The sequence below is a fragment of the Sarcophilus harrisii genome, chromosome 3 (assembly GCF_902635505.1).
Source record: "Sarcophilus harrisii chromosome 3, mSarHar1.11, whole genome shotgun sequence".
NCBI lineage: Eukaryota > Metazoa > Chordata > Mammalia > Dasyuromorphia > Dasyuridae > Sarcophilus > Sarcophilus harrisii.
This window is the reverse complement of record NC_045428.1, coordinates 245,500,669-245,522,152: the sequence shown is the minus strand read 5'-3', so window position 1 is coordinate 245,522,152 and position 21,484 is coordinate 245,500,669. Positions and strand designations below refer to the sequence as shown.

General features: G+C 33.4%; 1 protein-coding gene across 1 annotated transcript in view; it reads right to left on the bottom strand.

Annotated features, from left to right (window-relative positions):
- RSPH1 (radial spoke head component 1) overlaps positions 1-21,484 on the bottom strand; it is a 36,072-nt gene that overhangs the window by 3,947 nt on the left and 10,641 nt on the right. The window contains exons 4-8 of the mRNA XM_003763436.4: positions 17,257-17,347; positions 13,896-14,031; positions 8,950-9,021; positions 4,895-5,057; positions 4,633-4,752 (exon numbers count right to left, since the gene is read on the bottom strand). Of these exons, the coding sequence (XP_003763484.1) occupies positions 4,633-4,752; positions 4,895-5,057; positions 8,950-9,021; positions 13,896-14,031; positions 17,257-17,347 (582 nt within the window). The remainder of the gene's footprint in view (positions 1-4,632; positions 4,753-4,894; positions 5,058-8,949; positions 9,022-13,895; positions 14,032-17,256; positions 17,348-21,484) is intronic.

Here is a 21,484-nt window from a genome sequence, read left to right as displayed (position 1 = left end):
AATTAGACAAATCTAACAAAAAATAAAGGTGAATAGAATTTTTTAAAAGTTAGATGTGCTAGAAAAAATTGAATGGGGAAAGAAATAAATACACCTTTATCTCAGCAGTACATGGCACCTATACAAAAACTGACCATGTATTAGAAATCAAAAACCTCATAATCAAGTACAGAAAAGCAGAAATATTGAATCCATTCTTTTCATATCATAATTCAATAAAAATTATATTTAATAAAGGGAGGTGGAAATATAGATTAAGAATTCTTTGGAAATAAATACTTGAATCCTAAAGAATTAGTTAAGTCAAAGAATAAATCATAGAAACAATTAGTAATTTAATTAAAGAGAATGACAACAATGAGACAATATATCAAAATGTATGAGACACAATCAAAGACACAGGAGAAAAAAATTTTATAGGACTATAAAACTGGGGCAATTAGATGGTAGATCAGGTAAAGCTCTGGCCCTGGAGTCAGATATTTAACACTTATTAGCTATATGACCCTGGGCAAGTCATTTAACCCCAATTCCCTTTTAAAAAAAAAAAGATATTGTATAATTGTTATGCCACAGTTTCCTTTAATTGTTCTGCCTCAGTTTCCCTGAACTGTTTTGCTTCGGTTTCCCTAAATTGTTCCACTTCAGTTTACCTGAATTGTTCTGCCTCAATCCCCCTGGTTGCAACCTCCCCTTCTTGACTATTAGGATTGATATAACTTAGGGCTGGCTACTCTAGGGCCATAAACTGTAAATGTTTAATCTCAGATAAGGGGAAAATCTTCTATTTCAGACATCCTGGCTCCTAGATATCAAGTTATCAAGTTATCAAGAAGTTATTAAGTTGTCAAGAATTTATGGTCCTCACTCCCAACCTGTCAGAACCTAATTTATGGTCTGCTCACCAGTGTTCTACCCCTTTCTCCCTTCCCTCCCCCCCAGCCTTTGTTTCTCCTTGATCACTGGAGCCCTGTAAAGAATCCCTGGAATTCTTCGGCTGTTACTGAATGCTTTGAGACTCTAGTCCCATTCAGTCTGCTGGAGTCAACATGGGTCCTGTTTTGGCCCCAGACAATCCCTCTCAAATAAAATATTAAAAACTCTTTAATCTCTATCTTGCCTCAGTTTCTCCAGCATTACATAATGAACAACTATGAATGATTTAACTGTTCTCAACAATACAATGATCTAAAACAGTCCCAAAGAACTCATGATGAAAAATGCTATACCCCTCCAGAAAAAGAACTGATATTGTCTAGATACAAACTGAAGCACACTATTTTTCACTTTTTTTTTTGTTTAAATTCCTTGTACAAAATGACCAACATGGAAATGTTTTACATGATTGCATATGTATAACCTATATCAAATTGTTTATCTTTTCAGCATGGGGAGGAAGGGAAAGAGGAAAGAATAAAATTTAGAAGTTGAGATTTTTTTTTAATGTTAAAAAATGATTTACATTAAGTGGTGGAAAATAAATTATTTTAAAAATAGGAAATGCAGGAATTGCTTGAATATACATATAACAAGATTTTATTTCTCTTGAGATTTCTTAATAGAAAGATAGAGGTGAGAGAGGGAAAAAGCATATCCTAATTTGAAAAAAAAAATTATACAAATAACTTTGACTCAACAACTTTGATCAATGCAATGTCTAACCACAATTCCAGAGGATTCAAGACCAAATATTTACCCATATTCTGATATATAATTAATTTAGAGTGTAGAGTGAAACATTTATTTTTAGACATAGACGTGTGGAACTTTGTTTTATTTGACTATACAAGTTTGTCACAAAGATTTTGCTTTTCTTTCTTTCTGAATTGAGGGATGAAGGTAAGAAGAAAAAGAGGTGGGTTTCTTTTCATTAAAAAATTATAAAAAGAAATTAAATGGTTTTGATAACACAAAATAAAAGGTTTTGTTTTTGTTTTTATAACAAAAAGATTGTCTTTAAAATTTAAATAAAAGTAATGTAGTTCTACAAAGCTCCTTTCACACCAATGCCCAATCTCTTTGTATAGTATTTGCACAGAAATACATTCAGCCCTGCAATATGTAGGTCTCAAGGTAAGTCGAGTTCCCCAATATGCTCTCTATTAACACAACTCTATATCTGCAGTTAGGCACCCTTTTTCTCTCATATACTTGACTTTTCTAATTCTATTGAGGGTACTACTACTATCATCCCAGTAATCTAGATTAATCTATGGGCAGCCTCAGATATTTGCTTTACTTCACAATGTGATTGCCAAGTTTTGTCAATGTGATCTTAAAACATTTTCTAGTAACAGCTAGGTGGGGCAGTGAGAGAGCACTGGGGTCTTGGAGTCAAGAGGAACTGAGTTCAAATCCAACCTCAATCCCCTAATCTTTATTAGCTGTGTGATTTTGGGCAAGACATTTAAGCCCAATTATCTTACAAAAATCATTTCTTATACTTATTCTTTTCTCTCCACTCTCACAAGTATAATCCTAGTTCAAGGCTTCATTACTTTTCACCTGGACTACTTAATGGCCTTCTAATTGATATCTCTGTCAATCACTAACCATTTATTATTTATTCTATGTCAGGTACCATGCTAAGTACTAAGAGGCAAAAAAAAAAAAAAAAAATCCCTTATCCTCAAGGAATTTAAAGCTGAGTGGGGAGGCAATATGCAAACAACTATATATAAGCAAAATTGTTGTGGGTGAATTAGATTTATGTGAGAAGAGGACTGGGTAAGCCATCTGGGTTCAGTGGGAAATATATAGATGAGCAATCCTGGAGAGGGCCCTCTCTACACAAATTGGAAGTAATTTCAGAGAGAAGGCACTTGCATTAAAGAAAACCAGGACAGGTTTTTGGAGAAGGTGATTTTTTAACTCAGGCTTGAAGGAGGCCAGAGAGAAGAGGAGGGAATACATTCTAGCCATGGGAAACACGCATATGATGTGTCTCTTTTTTAAGACTTTCTCCTCTCTAATCCATCTTTCACATCATTTCAAAAAGAGAAAAAATGTCCCTGAGACACAGTCCTGGTCAAGCCTCTCCCTTATCTAAAAACCTTTGATAGCTCCTTCCCACTAAAGAATGAAGTTTATACTCTTTAGCCTAGCATTGATCATTATCTGGTTCCAGCCTATTCTACCAATTTTTAAAAAATGTATTGAAGTTTTGTATTTTCAAAACATATGCAAAGATAATTTTGTCAACATTGACCCTTGAAAAAACCTTGTGTTCCAATTTTTCCATCTCTTTGGCTCAACCCCTACCTAGACGGTATGTAATCCAATATATATTAAGCATGGTAAAAATATATGTTAAATTCAATATACGCATACATATTTATACAATTGTCTTGCTGCAAAGAAAAATCATATCAAAAAGTAAAAAAAAAAAAACGAGAGAGAGAGAGAGAGAGAGAGAGAGAGAGAGAGAGAGAGAGAGAGAAAGAAAATAAAATTCAAACAAACCACAACAAAAAGAGTGAAAATCCTATGTTGTGATCCACACTCAGTTTTCATAGTTCTCTCTCTGGGTGCAGATGGCTCTCTTTGTCACAAGATTATTGGAACTGGTCTGAATCATCTCATTGTTGGAAAGAGCCATGTCCATCAAAATTGATCATTAAATAATATTGTTGTTGCTGTGTATAATGATCTTCTGGTTCTGTTCATTTCACTTAGCATCAGTTCATGTAAGTCTCTCCAGGCCTCTCTGAAATCATCCTGCTGATCATTCTTGTAGAATAATAATATTCCATAACATTCATATAGCATAACTTATTCAGCCATTCTCCAATTCTTGGGCATCCACTCAGTTTCCAGTTTCTTGCCATTACTAAAAGAACTACCACAAACATTTTTGCACATGTGGGTCCCTTTCCCTCCTTTAAGATCTCTTTGGGATATAAGCCCAGTAGAGACACTGCTGGATCAAAGGGTGTGCAGAGTTTGATAACTTTTTGGGCATAAGTCCAAATTGCTCTCCAGAATGGTTAAATCAGTTCACAGTTCCACCAACAATACAACAATATATTAATCCAACTTCCTTATCACTTCCCTTTAAACGTGATTATCTTCCCATAGAATCATACAATAGCTGTAGCTCAGTTTGCTTCCTCCAACTATCTCCTTGCTTTTTGTGCAATTTTCCCAATATGCTTCCCGTTGCTTCTGCTAAGAGCCTAATGACACATAATTTTTTTATCTTCCTGAAAGGGGTGTTTTTTTCTGTTTTAAGCTCTCACTGAAGTAGGCACCATATTTGAGAGAATATATATTTCAATTTAAATTAGGGAGAATTGGAAACAGTAAGTCTGGGTAAAAATAGACAGTTTCTCAGAAGATATCACCTATTAGGAGAGACCAGAGCTGTTTTCAGACCACAGCTAGCATTCATCAGGCAGATGGAGTCCCTGGTGGACGCAAGGGAAGGGAAGTCATACAAGTAAATGGAACTAAGTATGCTTAAACGAATTTCTTTTCATTTTAAGATAAAATTAATAATCATAATTAGGATCATAACATTAGTGATTAAGATCATAATATAAGTGATAATAACTAGCATTTAATAACTAGTGATAACTAACTTTGCTTTTTTTCTTTCTAGGATCTATAGGAATTTCTAATTTCAACTCTTACTTTCTTCTCTGCTTTCATCCCTTGTTTCTTCAATTTCTTCTCCTTGTTTTATTAGTGTTTCAAGGTCATCTGTTTCCGAATAATCAGTAAGAGGTTGCATATCTTCAGCTGTTTCACCTACTGTAATATAATGACAGAAAAAATATAATTGATAAAAAACCAGATCTTGCTGCTCTTCATAGCAGGCTACAGGATTTTGATGGATTTCTGAGGTGTTTGAAAACTGTTTCCCTAACTTTACTAATTTGGGCACATTAATTACCTTCTGACAAAGTATGTGCCTCTTCTGGTAATGGTGGAACTTCAGTTTGTGGGGGTTCTTCAATAGGAGTTGGCTTCCAGAGTTCTAATGGGGTAATACTAATAGCTTTCCATTTTGGAACAGCAGTTGAAGCTTCCTCTTCTTCTTCCTCTTCTACTCTTTCCTAATTTAAATTGAAATATATGTATTATTTTAACTACAAAAGAATAAGATCTAGAAAAAGATACTAGATCTCTCCTCCCCACTGATCAACAAAATAATGGCAACAAGTACTTATTGAAATCAAGTCTTTTGGCAGTTATAAAGTCTTTGAAAGGAAACAAAAATGGTTAACTTGTAGATAGTTTACTTCATGAGAGTTATGAGGTCACATTGTTTAGATAATTCTAAGGAAAAGGGTAGAAGAAAGGGAAAGAAGATTATAAGGGAAACTTTTAAAAATCTTAATTTTTATAAATGCTCATTTTTTTAATTTTAGAAAATTCTACTTAACCATGGCAGAAAAATATTTATGAAAATAAATATATGCAACCATAAAAGCTCATTATTTTTCTTCAATCATGAAATATATAATAAAATTTTTGAGGCAATAAATTTGTCTTACTTAACTTGATCTTAGTCTAAATATGCTGAGAACCTGAAATCTCTAAATTCCCCATTTTACACTCATCATTTAAACAAAGGGAAATACAAATTGTTGGAGAATATGTACTAACTAATGCATAGTTGGTGGAGCTATGAAATAGCACATTTGTTCTGAAAGCAATTTGGAATAATATTCAAAAAAATTATACATTGTATATATCCTTTGACTTAACTATCATTGTCAGGTTCATAACCCCTCCTCCCCCCAAAAAAAGGGATTAAAGATGGAAAAAAGGCCCCATATGCACAAAAATATCCATAGCATCACTTTTTAAAAATAAGGAAAAATAAAGGGATACCTGTTATTTGGAGAATTCTTAAATAAATTATGGCAGATAAATATAAAGAAATTTTCAGTAAGAAAAGACAAAGAATGGAATTTAGGGAAATAGAAATACTAGTATGAACTGATTCAGAATGAAATGAGGAAAAAACCAGGAGAACAGAACTATAATGGAAAAAGAACAAACAACTTTGAAAGGCTTAAGAACTATTATCAGTGTAATAACTACAACTTCAGGGGACAAAACATGTTACCCACCTTCTAACAAAAAAGGCAATGGAAATGCTATGTTGAAAGACAGATAACTTTTTTGGACATGGCTAATGTAAGGATTTGTATTGCTTTTGGGAGGGGGGATTATTTGACACAAGGGAGGGTTTTTTGTAAAAAATTTGGGAAAGGATCTTGCCTATTCATATTCTTTGGTCATTACTCAATTTTACAATAATAATAAATATCTAGCATTAATATAGTGCTTCAAAGTTTTCAAAGCACTTTACAAATATTAATTTTATCCTCACAAAAATCATATGAGGTAGGTGTTATTGGCTGCATTTTACAAATGAAAAAGTGAATATAAAATGTGGCAGATACCAGTCAAATATCTTGTCCATGGTCACAAAACTAATATGTGTCTGGGGTTGGATTCTAACATGTTTTTCTGACTCCAAAATGACTCTTAAAATTTTGAATAAATCAATTCTCTATGTTTCTTGGAAATGAAACCTCTAGCAGAAAATCCTGCTGCAAATGTTATTTCACAGTTAACTGTTTCTTTATCATTTTAGTTGTATGGTTCTGTTTGAAGAAAACTTGCTAATTTTATATAATTAATATTGTCCATTTAATCTCCTGTGATTTTCTCTTATGCTTTTTTTTAATTTATGAATTCTTCAAGTCATAGAGAAGAAAGTTATTTTTTCTTTTGCTTATCTAATTTTTTTATGCTGTTTAGATTACATATGTGTTTATAGTTTAATTTGATGTCCAGAAGTAGCTGTTGGTCTAGACCTAATTTCTGTCAGGCCAGTTTTTCCAGTAGTTTTTATCAAATGAATAACTGTTGCAGTAGCTGAGGTATGTGGAATTTCAAACAGTATGCCACTATATTTGTTTGTATATTTTTAAACAGCAACCACATCATCTTGATATCTTCTTCATCATCTTGGTATCATCTTGATACCACTTTGTAGTATTATTTGGGACCAGGTATTCTAAGATCCCTTCCTACAAACTTTTTTTTCATTATCTTCTTTGAGATATTTTATTTTTTGTTTCTACATACTACTTTTATTATTATTATTTCAAAGTAGTCCTTTAGCAGTTTGATTGACATGACATTGGATAAGCAAATTAATTTATGTGATATTATCATGATTTTTATATTCTCTTGAGTCTATCCATGAGCAATTAATGTTTCTTCAATTAGTTAAGTCTGTCCTTATTTAGGTAAAGAGTATACTGTAGTTGTATTTATAGTTTTTCTGTTAGTTGGTAAATAAGTTATACTTTGAAATGGAATTTCTCTTTGTATTTCTTCCTGCTGGATTTTATGGAATACAATAGACAGAAATGCTAATGACTCAAAAGATTTGTATGCTAAAATTGTTTCAATCAATTTTAGTTGACTTGCTAGGGTTCTTTAAGTAAACTATCATCTGAAAAAAAAGTAATAACAATTTTCTCTTCTGTTGTTTAATGGATTAGTCTTCATGACCCCATTTGGGTTTTTTTTTGGCAAAGATACTGAAGGGGGTTGCCATTTTCTTCTCCAATTCATTTTATAGGTGAGGAGACTAAAATAAACTGAATTAAATGATTTGCCAAGGTCACATAGCTAGTGTCTTGAGACTAAATTTGAACTCAAGTTCTCCTGACTCTAGGGCTAGCATTCTATCCATTGAGTCATGTGGCTGCCTGCTTTCTCTGTTTCTATATTTATTCTTTCAATTTATCTCATTGCTGCATCCAGCATTACTAGTTACATATATAGTAGTACTGTGATAATCAGTATTCCCCCATAACATGAAGTAAGCCCAGGCTCTTCCTCCTTTGTTTTGACAGGTATTCATTTTTCCTAAAAGATAACAAAGTTGCTCCAAGGTCCTGATTGGCCAAGTTTCCCTGATAAAGTTTCCTAGTCACCTAAAATCATAAGGAGACTAATCAGATCTTAGCCCTCTTAGACTTCATGGATGCCCAAGGTTATGGAAATCCTTTTGCCCTATTTTCCCAGGCACATTTTCATAAGAAGAAGAAAGAGGGCAAATGTATCAAATTGCTCCTGTATTTTTGCTTCATATTCTTATTGTATTATGACATAGTAAATCTCCTTTCAATTATTGTTCAATAACTCAAAATGAGTGCCTCATTTTGTCAAAAAAAAATCTAACCAGAATTATAAGAAATTACTAGCATTAGATCTGCCTCTAAAAATGTGTCAGTAATAGATATATTGCTTTACTCTTCATCTTACTGAAAAGATTTCTAGTTTATCTCCCCTTTCTCTTGTTCTATACAAGGAGTTGTTGATTGAATAATTTAGTGACATTGGTTAAATGAAAAAAGTCAAAAGGCTGGGAAAATGATCAATATGGTACCAAGATATGATAGACATTAACTACATAGATAGGAATTATATTAAATATAGTATGCATGCAACATATACACTGGACAAACTTAACTCTGAAATATAGTAGCTGGATAATTTTAATTATTGGTTGTATCAGTCTGACTAATTCTTATTATTTATGAAAAATAAAAGGATGTTTTGATATGTCATCACTTAGAGTCTTGAAATGATTAGTACCAATTAACAGATAAATAATGGTGTAACAAATAATTGAAAATTTCATTTGAATCTTTAAGGACTTAATACCCAAACTTTTTCTGATAAATATTGATTGCTTAATTTTGACATGCAAGACAGATTGGATTTTAACAATAAACTATAGGTGTTTGCTAATATCATCAATATCTTAATTGTCTATTTCTAAACTAAAATAAACTAAAAGGTGGACTGTTTCCCAAAGCTGTCTTAAGGTCTGACTTTATGGCAGCCCTATAAGTAGGCATTCTGTATTACTTCAAAATGTATTAATTAATTACATTCTGCTATATAACTTACCATATCTGTAAGTTTATATTCACCATGCTGTTCACATCCAATATCAAAAATATACTTTCCAGGGCCTAGTGGCTATGCAGAAAAGGGAAAAAAATTATCTCCAATTATGATGGTTCAATTTACAATGCAAATAATGTATACTTTATAATTTTTTTTGCCCAGACTTGTAATTTCTTCAATGTGGAAATTTCTTATCTATATAGTCTTAGAGAGTTACCTGGGACACCAATAGCTTAAGTGACTTACCCATGTTCATATACTCATTTGGTATAAAAGGCAAAACTTGAGCCCTGGACATTATAACTACAAGGCTGACCTTCTCTATTCACTGTATCACACTGCCTCTCCTAGAGCACACCATAGCACAATTTTAACAATCTGGAACAATTAGGAGGGGTACAATCTTAAATATTGGTTACTTTTGTTAATTAATGTTTGTCACAAAATAGAATTCTTTATTAAGTGAATAGATAGGATTAATGTACATCTTTTTTTTTTCATTTTTTTTGCTGAGGCAATTGGGGTTAAGTGACTTGCCAGGGGTCACATAGCTAGGAAGTATTAAGTGTCTGAAACCAGATTTTAATTCAGATCCTCCTGACTCCAGGGCTGGTACTCTATTATACCACCTAGCTGCCCCTTTTTCTTTCCTTTTTTTTTTTTTTTGAATGTACATACATTTTAAGAAGATTTCAAAACACAGCTTTATAGAATAAATGAGATGTATCCTAAATAATCTTGACACCATTGATTTTCTAAGCAAATTCTTTCTGTAATTAATTGATTGTAAAGTTCAATTTTATCACATGATCAAAAGATCATGATTTTCAGACTAAGAGGTTCAGAATTACTAAGGGTTTCTGCATTTTATATTAAAGTTCAAAATCTAGAGAAAAAGGGAAAAAATTGTGCAAAATGCCAAATCTATATTTGAGACACTTGAAGAATAATAACACAATAAATGATACAATATAAGATCTCTTTATAAAACATTTTGCAAATAATAATAGAACCTGTCTTCCAAAGTCTTTCTGAAAATACAATATCAATATAACCTATAAGTGTCACATAAATGCTAACTCTCATCGTTACTAGTTTGTAATCATTAAATAGACATTATTTTTATGTTTATTTTGCAATCAGGAAAGGAATTTGACAAATTATATGCAAAGAATTTTATCCAAATTTTCATGAGATCTAGACAGTGAAGATCACACAAAGAACATCTAATTATAAAACTAATTGGGAAAAAATACACCCCCAAAAAGATATAAAAGACCTGTCAATATGTATGCCAATATTTTCTTTATCAATGACAATAGGAGACATATACAACCTTTAAATTCTAATATCACAGCTCAATATGATCAAATGAGATAATATGTATAAAGTACTTTGGACACCTTAAAGTACTATATAAATATTAGCTATTATTAGTATTATATGAAATAGTGTCAGTGGCACTAAATAAAATAAAAATGGTATACTAGTAGCTGGAACAAACCAAATATACAGGGGAAATCTATGCTTGAGGTGACTAAATGTTAAAGAAGCTGAGGAGTAAAAGAGAAGAAAATAGCAAATGAAGGTGAGGGGATCACAGATGATTTTGCAATTTTAAGAAAGGAACAAAATAGAAATCAATCACTGATTCATACCTGCTTTCTCACTTCTAAAAAAAAAAACTTGATGAGCATGATCTACTCATATAGATATATATGTTATATCTATCTATATAGATAGATAGATAGATACTGCATGACATAATGATATAAGAAGAAAACAGGCAGGCTTTCACAATGAAATTCTATAGGTGATTATATTTTTAGAGTGACACAAATCACTGATAGGTGATTATATTTTTAGAGTGACACAAATCACTGAAAGCTACATAGATACAAGGTCAAGTTGTATTTACTGTCTGTTGACTATTAAAAACTGATTCAGTGTTTGATTGAAACAAAATGCTCACTTCAAGACTCTCCAACAGGGTGCTTCCCAAGTAAATGTCAGAATCATGCATTCAATGACAAAAGTAGCTTTGGATTTAGTATCCAATGGGACATAAAACAAGGGGAGAAAGTCCTTGTGATGTTAGAGAGCTTACATGAGATATAAAAAGAAGAGGGATTATCTTTAAATAGGAAAGCATTGTAGATAATCTATTTATGAATAACTTTGACTTGATTAATTGAGACTCAGAAAATGAAATTTTCTAACTGAAAATTCACAATTATTTAAACATTGAAATTCTAACATTTAACTAATACAATCCTTATGTAAGCAAATTTGAGTTTCCCTTTGTTAGTGAACTAGAGATTCTATTTATCTATACTTCTGTCCCATTTCTGACACTTTTGAGCAATTTTCTTTTATTCCTTCCTGCAGTATGATATTCAGGATATTCATTGTATTGTTCCAGGCAATCTATGGTTACCTTATACATTCTACCTTCAAATTCAGTTTTTCTGGTTAGTTAAGAAGATCACATTTTCCCCTATTATCTTTTGATTCTATTCAAATTATCTTCCATTCCTGGATTTTTGAATTTCAAATCTACCATTCTCTTTTTCAAAGCCTTTATACTATTTAAGAGATTCTCCTCCGTGTATTTCAAATTTCCTTTTTTTTTTTTTGATAGCTTTGTTCTCTGTATTAATTTTATCTTTATTTTTTCTTTGGAATATTCATTTTTCCTGTTATTGCTTCATTATTTCAGAATATTCCAAAAGTATTATGTTCTCACTTTTTTTATTGAAGGTTTTCTTCTTTCATTGCATATTGATTGTATCCAGATTGCTAATTTTTCCTTCTTTGTAAATTGTATTAGTAGTTTAACTGTATACAACTGGATTTATTATCTACCCTTACTCTTCTTTATTTGAACCTATTCTGTTTCAAGTACCAGTGAGTCTGGCTCCTTTTCTCTTTGAGTCCTTTCAGATCTACTACCATTGATTTTCTCCTGTTCATATCATACAGGGTAGACATCTGCAATGACCTCATTATGAAGTAGGTACAGATTCTATCTGGATGCATACTAAAAAAAACTTCAAATGAGAGGTGATCACATCTCTACATATACATTCCCTTTTTCTCTATTTGGCTTTGTACTGTTCAGTCTCTTCTATAACCCAAATTGGTTTTTTTTCTTTATTTCAAAGCTGGGCAGGTTTATTCTACTTTCTCCATTAAGGAGTGGGCATGAAAGGATCAGACTGAGTCACTGTCAAAAAGAATGAGGTTGAAGATACTCTCAGCCAAAACTTAAAAGAATCAAATGTACTGAGTACAATAAGGGGAGTGAGATCATTGAGTCCTCTGCTGCTATTTCAGAAGACTTTGTGTGAATGTTTTTTCTATAGCTTTTTTATTGTGATTTTATTTGATTGCTTTATTTTGCTGTGGTCACTCAAGTCTGTCACAAAATTGGGAATATCCCTGAGAGATGCTGACTTTCAAAGAATGTAAGGGAAATCAAAAAGTTTGTTTTCAGGCAATTCCAATAGGCTTGGAATGGAAAGTGCCATCCTCATCCAAAGAGAAAACTATAAAGACTGAATATGGTTCAAAGCATAGTATTTTCAGTTTTTCTATGCTCTTGTTTGCTCATTTTCCCCCTCTTTTTTCTCCCTTTGTTTTGATTTTTCTTGCAAAGCATGATGAATAGGGAAATATGTTTAGAAGAATTACCCATGTTTTACCTATACTGGATTGCTTGCTCTGTTAGGGAAAGAGGGGATGGTGAGGGAGAAAAATTTGGAACACAAGGTTTTGCAAAGATGAAAGCTGAAAACTATCTTTGCATGTATTAGGAAAATAAAATAACTACTTAAAAAGTTTACTTATAATTATATATGTGTAAGAATCTTTTATGAAAAATAAAGATTTGACTTCCCAATTTTTGAGAAGAAAACATTTACTTAAAGTAAAATACGTGACTAATATCTTTGGAGTGGTATAATGAAGTAGAAAGAAAAGGAAAGTAAGAAAAATGTTTTTGAGATATTTATAAAGTCTCACTCCATTCACATCTTGTTTCTCTATCCATAATATAGAAATGGCAAGATAATAATACACAAAATGAGGCAGAAAATCTTAATGTTCTCATACATCATATCATACTGTCATTTCACAGGGTAGTTCCATATTTTAAAAAAAATCTTCAGTTTACTGAGTCTGTATCCCAAAGAGATCATAAAAAAGAGAAAAGAACCACATGTGCAAAAATGTTTGTAGTGGCAAGGAACTGGAAATTGAGTGGAAGCCCATTAATTGGGGAATGGCTGAATAAGTTATAGCATATGAATATAATGAAATATTATTGTTCTAAAAGAAATGATGAGCAAGCTGATTTCAGAAAAGTCTGGAAAACCTTACATGAACTGATGCTAAATAATGTGAGAACACTGTACACAGCAACAACAGAATGATGTGATGGTCAACTGTGATGACTTGACTGTTTTCAAAATGAGGTGACTCAAGGCAATTCCAATAGGCTTGTGATGGAAAGAGCCATCTGCATCCAAAGAGAGTACTAGAGACTGAATGTCAATCAAAGTATAATATTTTCACTTTTGCTGTTGTTGATTTGTTTGCTTTTGTCTTTCTGATTTTTTTCCCTCTTGATCTCATTTTTCTTATGCAGCATGGTAAATATGGAAATATATTTAGAAAAATTGCACATGTTTAACCTATATTGGATTATTTGCTGTGGGGTGGAGGGGAGAGAGAAGGGAAGAGAGAAAGAAAAATTTGGAACATAAAGTTTTGCAAGGGTGAATGTTGAAAACTATCTTTGCATGTATTTTGAAAAATAAACTATTAGTTTAAAAAATGTTCAGTTTATAGTATTTTTATTTTGCAATTTAAACATATTGAAGAATACTTAATGAGAGTATTGTAATGCACTTATTAGTAAGCTGTACTTTTAAAAAATTACTTACAATTTTATTTACGAACTTGCCCTGATATCTGTGGTTGAGATGAATGAATTCTCCTGCTCCCTCCTGTTGTCCATTTAACCAAGAACCAACATATTTAGTGCCAGTCTCGGCATAGACATATGTGCCTTGCCCTTGCCTGTGTAAGAATGAAAAGGTTTTAATTTTGTATAAGTTAATTTTTTAAAATTTAAAACCTGATTAGGAAATAAAGATAGGCAGGTTAAAAGAAAAAAGAAAAGAAAAAAGCAAGATAAAGCTAAATTCCAAGGTATAGAGAAAAGAAGCACAGGAATAGAAGTCAAATGATTTGGATTAATTTTGTGATTCTATTTCCTATTGTACAACCTTGGGCAAATTACTGTAAATTTAAAGGTCAAAGGGATCTTGCTAATCACCTGGTTCAACCTCTTCATTTTGTATATGAGTAAATATACATGTGAGCAGTAGACTGTGGACCCCAGTTTCCTAATCTGTAGAGGGCCAGAACTTTGAAGAAATATACTTGAAACAAGAATACTTACAATAATATATATATATATATATATATATATATATAATTAGCACCTAGCATGGTGATATAATGGTTCTCTAGTTCACACATACATAGTATGTTGTAATGATGTAATCATACCAGGGTATTTAAGGGCTGAGAAGGACTGGAAATGAGACATTCCATTTTTGACCATCCTCCTGGTGGCTCTCCTGCCTCCTACACTCTTTCACTACGATACAAACAATTTGTAATTTTACATGCCAAAATGTCTGAGATGCAGCTAAACAAGTCCTCGAGGCAAAAAGTATATCACCAAAACATATAATGACACTATGGAACGGAGGATTAATTAACTGAACTACATACTTTTAAAAATTAAAAAGTCAACAAACCCAAAATTAGCAGGGGAGATATTCAAAATTAGAGGGAAAAAATAGAAAAATTGGAAGTTAAAAATACTATAGAAATAATCTGGATCTTTGAAAAGACTAATAAAAATGTAAATCTTTAACCAGTCATATTAAAAAAAAAAAAAAGGAAGAAAATCAAATCAACAAAACAGTAAAGGACCAGGTGAAATCACTACAAAGCCAGAATTGTCAGAATCTATTATGTAGCTATATGCTTATGTAAAAGTTATATATTTGTATATAAAACTGAGGATACATAAGAAATATAAGAATATTTTCTAAAATATCCAAACTAGCTGAAAACCAAATAGAGATCTTAAATATTCCATTTTCAGAAAAGGAAATAGAACTACCAAAGGGAAAAGAGCACTGGAGAGGAACCTCCTGATTCTGGTGGATTCACAAGAATTTTATCAAAATTTTAAAGAAAAAATAGGACCAGTTCTACCCAAATTATTTTCAAAAATTGAGGCAGGGAAAGGGACTCTATCAGACTTCTGTCATTCAAAAATAAACTTGATAGTTAAACTAGGGAAGCATAAAGCACAGAAGAACTAGATACTGATGTTAATGAATACTGATTTGAAAAAAATTAATGAATTCTTGTTAAATTACAATAATTCCATGAAATCATTCATTATGACCAAGTATGCAAGGATGTTTCAACATTAGGAAAATAATAAATATAATTAATTAATAAATATAATATAAATAATAAATAAAAACATCTAAAGCCATATATTATCTCAATAGATGTATTAAAAATTCTTTTGAAAAGTACAACATATAAAGTCAATCTGTCAGGGTAAGTTGGGTAGATATATCAGATGATAAGCTACATATTTATAAAACAAGAAATATTTTGCCCAGTTCTATCATGTGCACAGACCAGCTACATGGCTCAATGGTAGAGCTCTGGGAATGGAATCAGGAAAACATGAGTTAGTCCAGATTCAGCTGTGTGTCCTTAAACAAGTCACTTAACCAGTTTGCCTTAATCTACTGGAGAAGTAAACCACTTTAGTATCCTTGCCAAGAAAATCCCATGAACAGTGTGATCCCTGGGATTACAAAGAGTGTGATGTGAATAAATAGCACCAGCAAAAATCATGTATGCTGGTCAAAGAGGAGGAAAAACCCTGGGTCTAAGCTTAAACAAAAGCATCAATCATGGAATCACATCTGGCTATATATACGTGATGGTTAGTTATAGTCATTTTGCATACCACTCCAAAAGATATACAAAGAAGTTGTATATTCCCCAGAGCAAAGGATTACAATTCTTCTCCGGGATTTCTACACAACCCTTTCCATAACAATAGTTATACTTGTTGTAGCATGCTAAGATTTACAGAGTTACTTATATGCCTGATTTAAGACTTAAAACAACACTGTGAGAAAGTTACTACATATATATATATATATATGTTGTTTATTTTTATTTTACAGATGATGAATTTAAGATTCATTCCTGATCCCAAAGACAAGTATCAGAAGAAAAAGGAGAACTTGGACCTATTCAGAGCTTTAATTAATATTTTTGTCTTCAGAGAAAATTTTACAAAATGCAGGATATAGTAATGGCCACTCTAGACTATATAAGGGTTTGAAGTGAAACTCACTTAAACTGTAGTAACCAGAGGGAAGAAAATACATTCTACCTTATAGCTTCCTATTTTTCCTAAATGTTTTGTTAACCAGCTTGTAAGTACAATTTTTCCTACCTTGCTGATATATATAAGGGTTATAAATACCTTCCCAATTCTAGCATATGAAGCACTGATCACACTGACCTAATTTAGGTTCATTTAATCCAAGTCTAGCATTCTATTCCAATGCCATGATACATCTATATTCTTCTTTCCTCAAACATCTCATTTCCTACTCCATTCATTTTAGATTTGATCTAAGTATACTCATGTTGAATTTCTTTTACTTCTCCATCATATCCCTATGCCAGATACCTACCCTTCTATCTCCCATTTTTATGGAATATTTCCTTCCTAGATTGTAAACTCCTTAATCTCGGCCTACATTTTTTAAAATCCCAGAACCTAGCAGTGACTTGTACATGGTGCTTAATAAGTATTTCTTAACTAACTGACTGATTTTTCTGTGCCTGATGGATAATGAGAGTAGTATATACATGCTTTTTTCTCCAGCTGTATGATGAAAACTTCACACACATAAATCTATGGAAGGATGTGTTAATAAATTATCAAGAACATGGTTTTCTAACAGAGATGCCATAGATTCATATTGAATTGAGTATTTTCCACACTGCTTTATTTTTAATTCAAGTATATTTGAAATGAATTTTGTAGATTTTATTATTCAAATTTTTCTTTCTTAATAAGAGCAATAAATCTAAAGATATTTCAAGGTTTTTGCTTGCCTAAATAAAATATAAGATGAAAGAAACAGCTAAAAATAAACAAATAAATAAACAACAACAAACCTTTGGTGAGCAAACCATTCTCCAGTATATGTATCATTATTTGGGTAGTAATAAACTCCTTGGCCATGCCTTTGATCATCCACCCAGTTTCCTGAAATTAACAATTCAAAAGATATGCCAGCATAAGCAATCCAATGTAGACTGTCTTTGAATGTTTATAAATTATTATGGTATTCACATACACACACACACACACACACACACACACACTCAGGAATTATCCTCAGAAAGTGAAAAAATGACACCTTTTAAGTGTTTTGTTGATGCTTTTTATTTTTACAACATGACTATTCTTAATAAAACTCTTATCCAAAAAAATCTTTTTTGAAATTGTAATTTGACTCTCTAGAAAAAACAAAACAAACAAACAAAAAACACACCTTGAAAAAGGGGCCTAACCAATGTATAAATAATGACCTTAACTACTAAGTCTACCCTTTCACCTTTAGGAAAATAATGTACGGGGAGAAGATGAAAGAAATTGAAGGCAGAAGAGTTAAACAAGGAAGAAAGAAGAAATGTGAGCACAGACACATGTAGAAATTTAGTTTTTCCAGAGATGTTAGTCATAAAAGTTTGTTAGAGTGATAAGGTCTAGATTTAGGGAACCAAAATGAGATTAGGGTTTCTGGTGGTCAGGGAGTTAAATGATAAGGTCTAGTGGCAGGTTTGGGGTTCATGGAACCAAATGGAGAGGTTTGGCTCCCCTGTATGCCCTTAGGATTCAACTCAAGAGTTTTGGGGAACTCCCTTCTGGTGGTGGAGAGATTCTCTGTAAAGGAATTTACAGACCCAAAAATCTAGATTGATAAAATAATTATAGGGATTGGAAAGTAAGGTTTGAAACAGTAAGTTAAGTAAGTAAGGTTAGAAATCCTGACAGAGAGGCATAAAATCTCATTAGGGAAATAGGTGGGGGTATTGAGAGGCTAACACTGGAAAAGAATATTATTCTAACAGGCAGATCTATGGAAAACGGAATTTTGCACTGATAATGTAGTTCTCAGGGCACAGAAAGTCCTGGCAGCAAAGGGAGCTGCCAAGATCCATCTGCAAAGGACTTTAGTTGATGGAAGTTATTATATTGAATGTCTTGGTGGGGATTGGGACAGCCTGAGCAGGTTAGACCCAGTGGGGGTTGGGACAGCCAAAGCCAAAGCTGGGTTTCAGCTTGAGCTGGAATTCAATGAGTTTCTTCAATTCTATAGGATTGGAATTCCTTTCCTAGATAACACAATGAAACTGTCTTGTTTGCTTTCCCTCGGGCAGAGTCCCTCACTAAGGCAGAATTGAAAGAGATTTTCTCCTTCAAGGATTTTTAGAGTTTCCAGGTCCCTCTTCAGGAGGACCTGGGGACTCTGCACTGCAGCATGAAGACACCAGAAACTCTCAGCTCCTGGGCATGAGAGCCAACCAAGGAACAGGGCAGATCTAGTGACCCCTGTCACACAGTGAAGTCTCTTTTTCAACTAACTGGGTATGCAAAGTTGCTTATGCCTTGTATGCTTTTTAATAGATTTTTATTTGATATCTTTTTTCTATATAATTTAAATTTACTCATATAAACCATCTCCCTATCTCCCCCTTGCAGAAAGCCCTCCTTTATGAATTGCTTTATGAAGGAAAGGAGAGAGGAAAGGAAGGAAGTAATGAAAGAGGGAAGGAAGGAAGGAAGGAAGGAAGGAAGGAAGGAAGGAAGGAAAGAAGGATGGGAGGAAGGAAGGAAGGAAGGAAAGAAGGATGGGAGGAAGGAAGGAAGGAAGGAAAGAAGGATGGGAGGAAGGAAGGAAGGAAGGAAAGAAGGATGGGAGGAAGGAAGGAAGGAAGGAAGGAAGGATGGGAGGAAGGAAGGAAGGAAGGAAAGAAGGATGGGAGGAAGGAAGGAAGGAAGGAAAGAAGGATGGGAGGAAGGAAGGAAGGAAGGAAAGAAGGATGGGAGGAAGGAAGGGAGGAAAGGAGGGAGGGAGGGAGGGAGGAAGGAAAAATGGGAGGAAAGGAGAGAAGAAGAAGGGAGAGGGAAGAAGGGAGAGAGGGAGGAAGGAAAGAAGGAAGGAAGGAAGAAAGAAAGAAAGGAAGGAAGGGAAGGAGGAAATGAGGGCAGAAGGGAGGGAGCAATGAAAAGGGCTGAAACTCTGAAAAAGGTGTGCTTGAATCAGACAACCGAGCACTTAAGGATAATTACCTATTCTATGTGAGACAATGACTCTATTAGCATATGTTTTGGATAAATGGCTCTTCTCACTGTTTGGTGGTTACTGAATGTTTGGTGTTAAGATAATTGTAGACAAGGATTTGAGGGCAGGGTGAGAGAAGGGTGAGAGAGGGACTTTGCAGCAGAACGAGGTGGGAAGAAGTTGGTGACTTTGGATTTGAGAATCCTGGATACATCTTTGGTGAGCCTTGTGGCAATTTGCCTGCTTCTTTCTCTTCTCCCCCTAAAGATCAAGGACTTTTACTTAACCTGACTCTGGCTGATCCTGAGGCCTCCAGGGAGCTAGCCCGGACTTCACAGAGGGATAATAACTATATTAGAAAAATTGGTATTATATGAAATGTTCCACCCTTATACATCTCCCACCCCTGCAAAGAGGTGAGGTTCAGAGAGGAGGTGTCTTCTTATATCTTTTGAGATCAAAATAATACTTTAAAATTGTGCAACATTTATTTTTTTGCTTCTTTGTGGCTATTTTTATTTCCATTTACATTGTTGTAGTAACTGTGTACATTGTTTTCCTGGCTCTGCTTACTTCACTTTGTATCAATTCATGTAGGTTTTTCCATGCTTCTCTGTATTGATCATATTGTTCATTTTTCACAGCAGAGTACTATTTCATTACATTCGTATAAATTATTTAACCTTTCCCTAATCAATGGGATACCACTTTTTTTTAATTCAAAAAGAAAGAAAGAAGAGTGCTATGAAAATGAAAGATGCAAATTAAATTTTTAAAGGAAAAAACATGTACTTATATAAGTATGAACTATGCACACAAACACACAAAGTAAATACAAGGCAGAAATGAGAGATATTAGCAGAGTTCCAAGAAATATCTCCTCTAAGAGGTCCAGCTTGAGCTGAATTTTGAAGACAAACCTTGGATTCAAAGAAGTAGAGATCAACAGGACATGCATCCTAGGCATAGAAGGGGCAGAGAGAGGATAGGTAGAACAGTCTCTGTAAGAAATAGCCAAAAGACTATTTAGCTAGAACATTGAGCTCTTGAACGGAATGACATATAAGGAGACTTCAAAGGCAGACTAGATATAGCTTGTGAACTTGTGAGCTTGAATTTAATTCTAAGAGAAAACTTGCAACTTCTTGAACAAGGGACAGATATGATCACATCTGTATTTTAGAAACATTACCTTGGGGGAAACATGTTTCATTAAGAAGGATGTATTGGAAAGGATGGATACTTGAGGAAAGGAGAACAATCAGAAGACCATCGTAATAGTTTAGGAAAGTGACAAAAGGGGACCAATATGAAATGAGGAAGCAGGATCCACAATATACAGCAATATATGTAGAAAGGGAGATTGAGATGTTAAGAAATACTCCAAGGCTGCAAACTTGCAGACCTAGAAGAAAAAGGTTTTATTGAGATAAAACAGGGAAATTAAGAACAGGGATAAGGTTGAGGGTCAAGATAATGAGCTATATTTTGATCCTGCTGAGTTTTAAAATAACACAGTTATTTCCTTGATTCTTGACATTTCTTCTTTACCAACTAGTCTTTTTGAAGAAGGGACCCCAAAACTCTGAAAATCCTTGAAGAAGAAAAGCTCCTTCAACTCTGCCTCAATAAGGGACTCTTCCCCAAGGGACAAACAGCTTCCTTGTTATCTGAGTGGGGTCGGCTCAGTCCTGAAACTCATTGAATTCAATTCAAATTCCAGCTCAAGCTGAACTTGGACTCCACCCATGAGCCCCCTTCAGCTTGTAGCCAAAGTCCCCTGTTATAAAAGAGCCAAATTAAAATCCTCTCTTTGCAGATGTTCCAAACATGCCAAGCTTGGAGCCAAGAGCCTCTGTCCACTGAAAAACTCTTTCCAGTGCCATCCTCTCCTTATCCTCACTTATTTCCCTAACCAGACTTTATGCTTCTCTGTCAGGATTTCTAATCTTACTTCCAATTCCTATAATAAACCTCTTTTATCAATCTAGGTTTTCAGGTCTGTAAATTCTTTTACAGAGAACCTCCACGCAGCCAGAAGGGAGTCCCCAAAA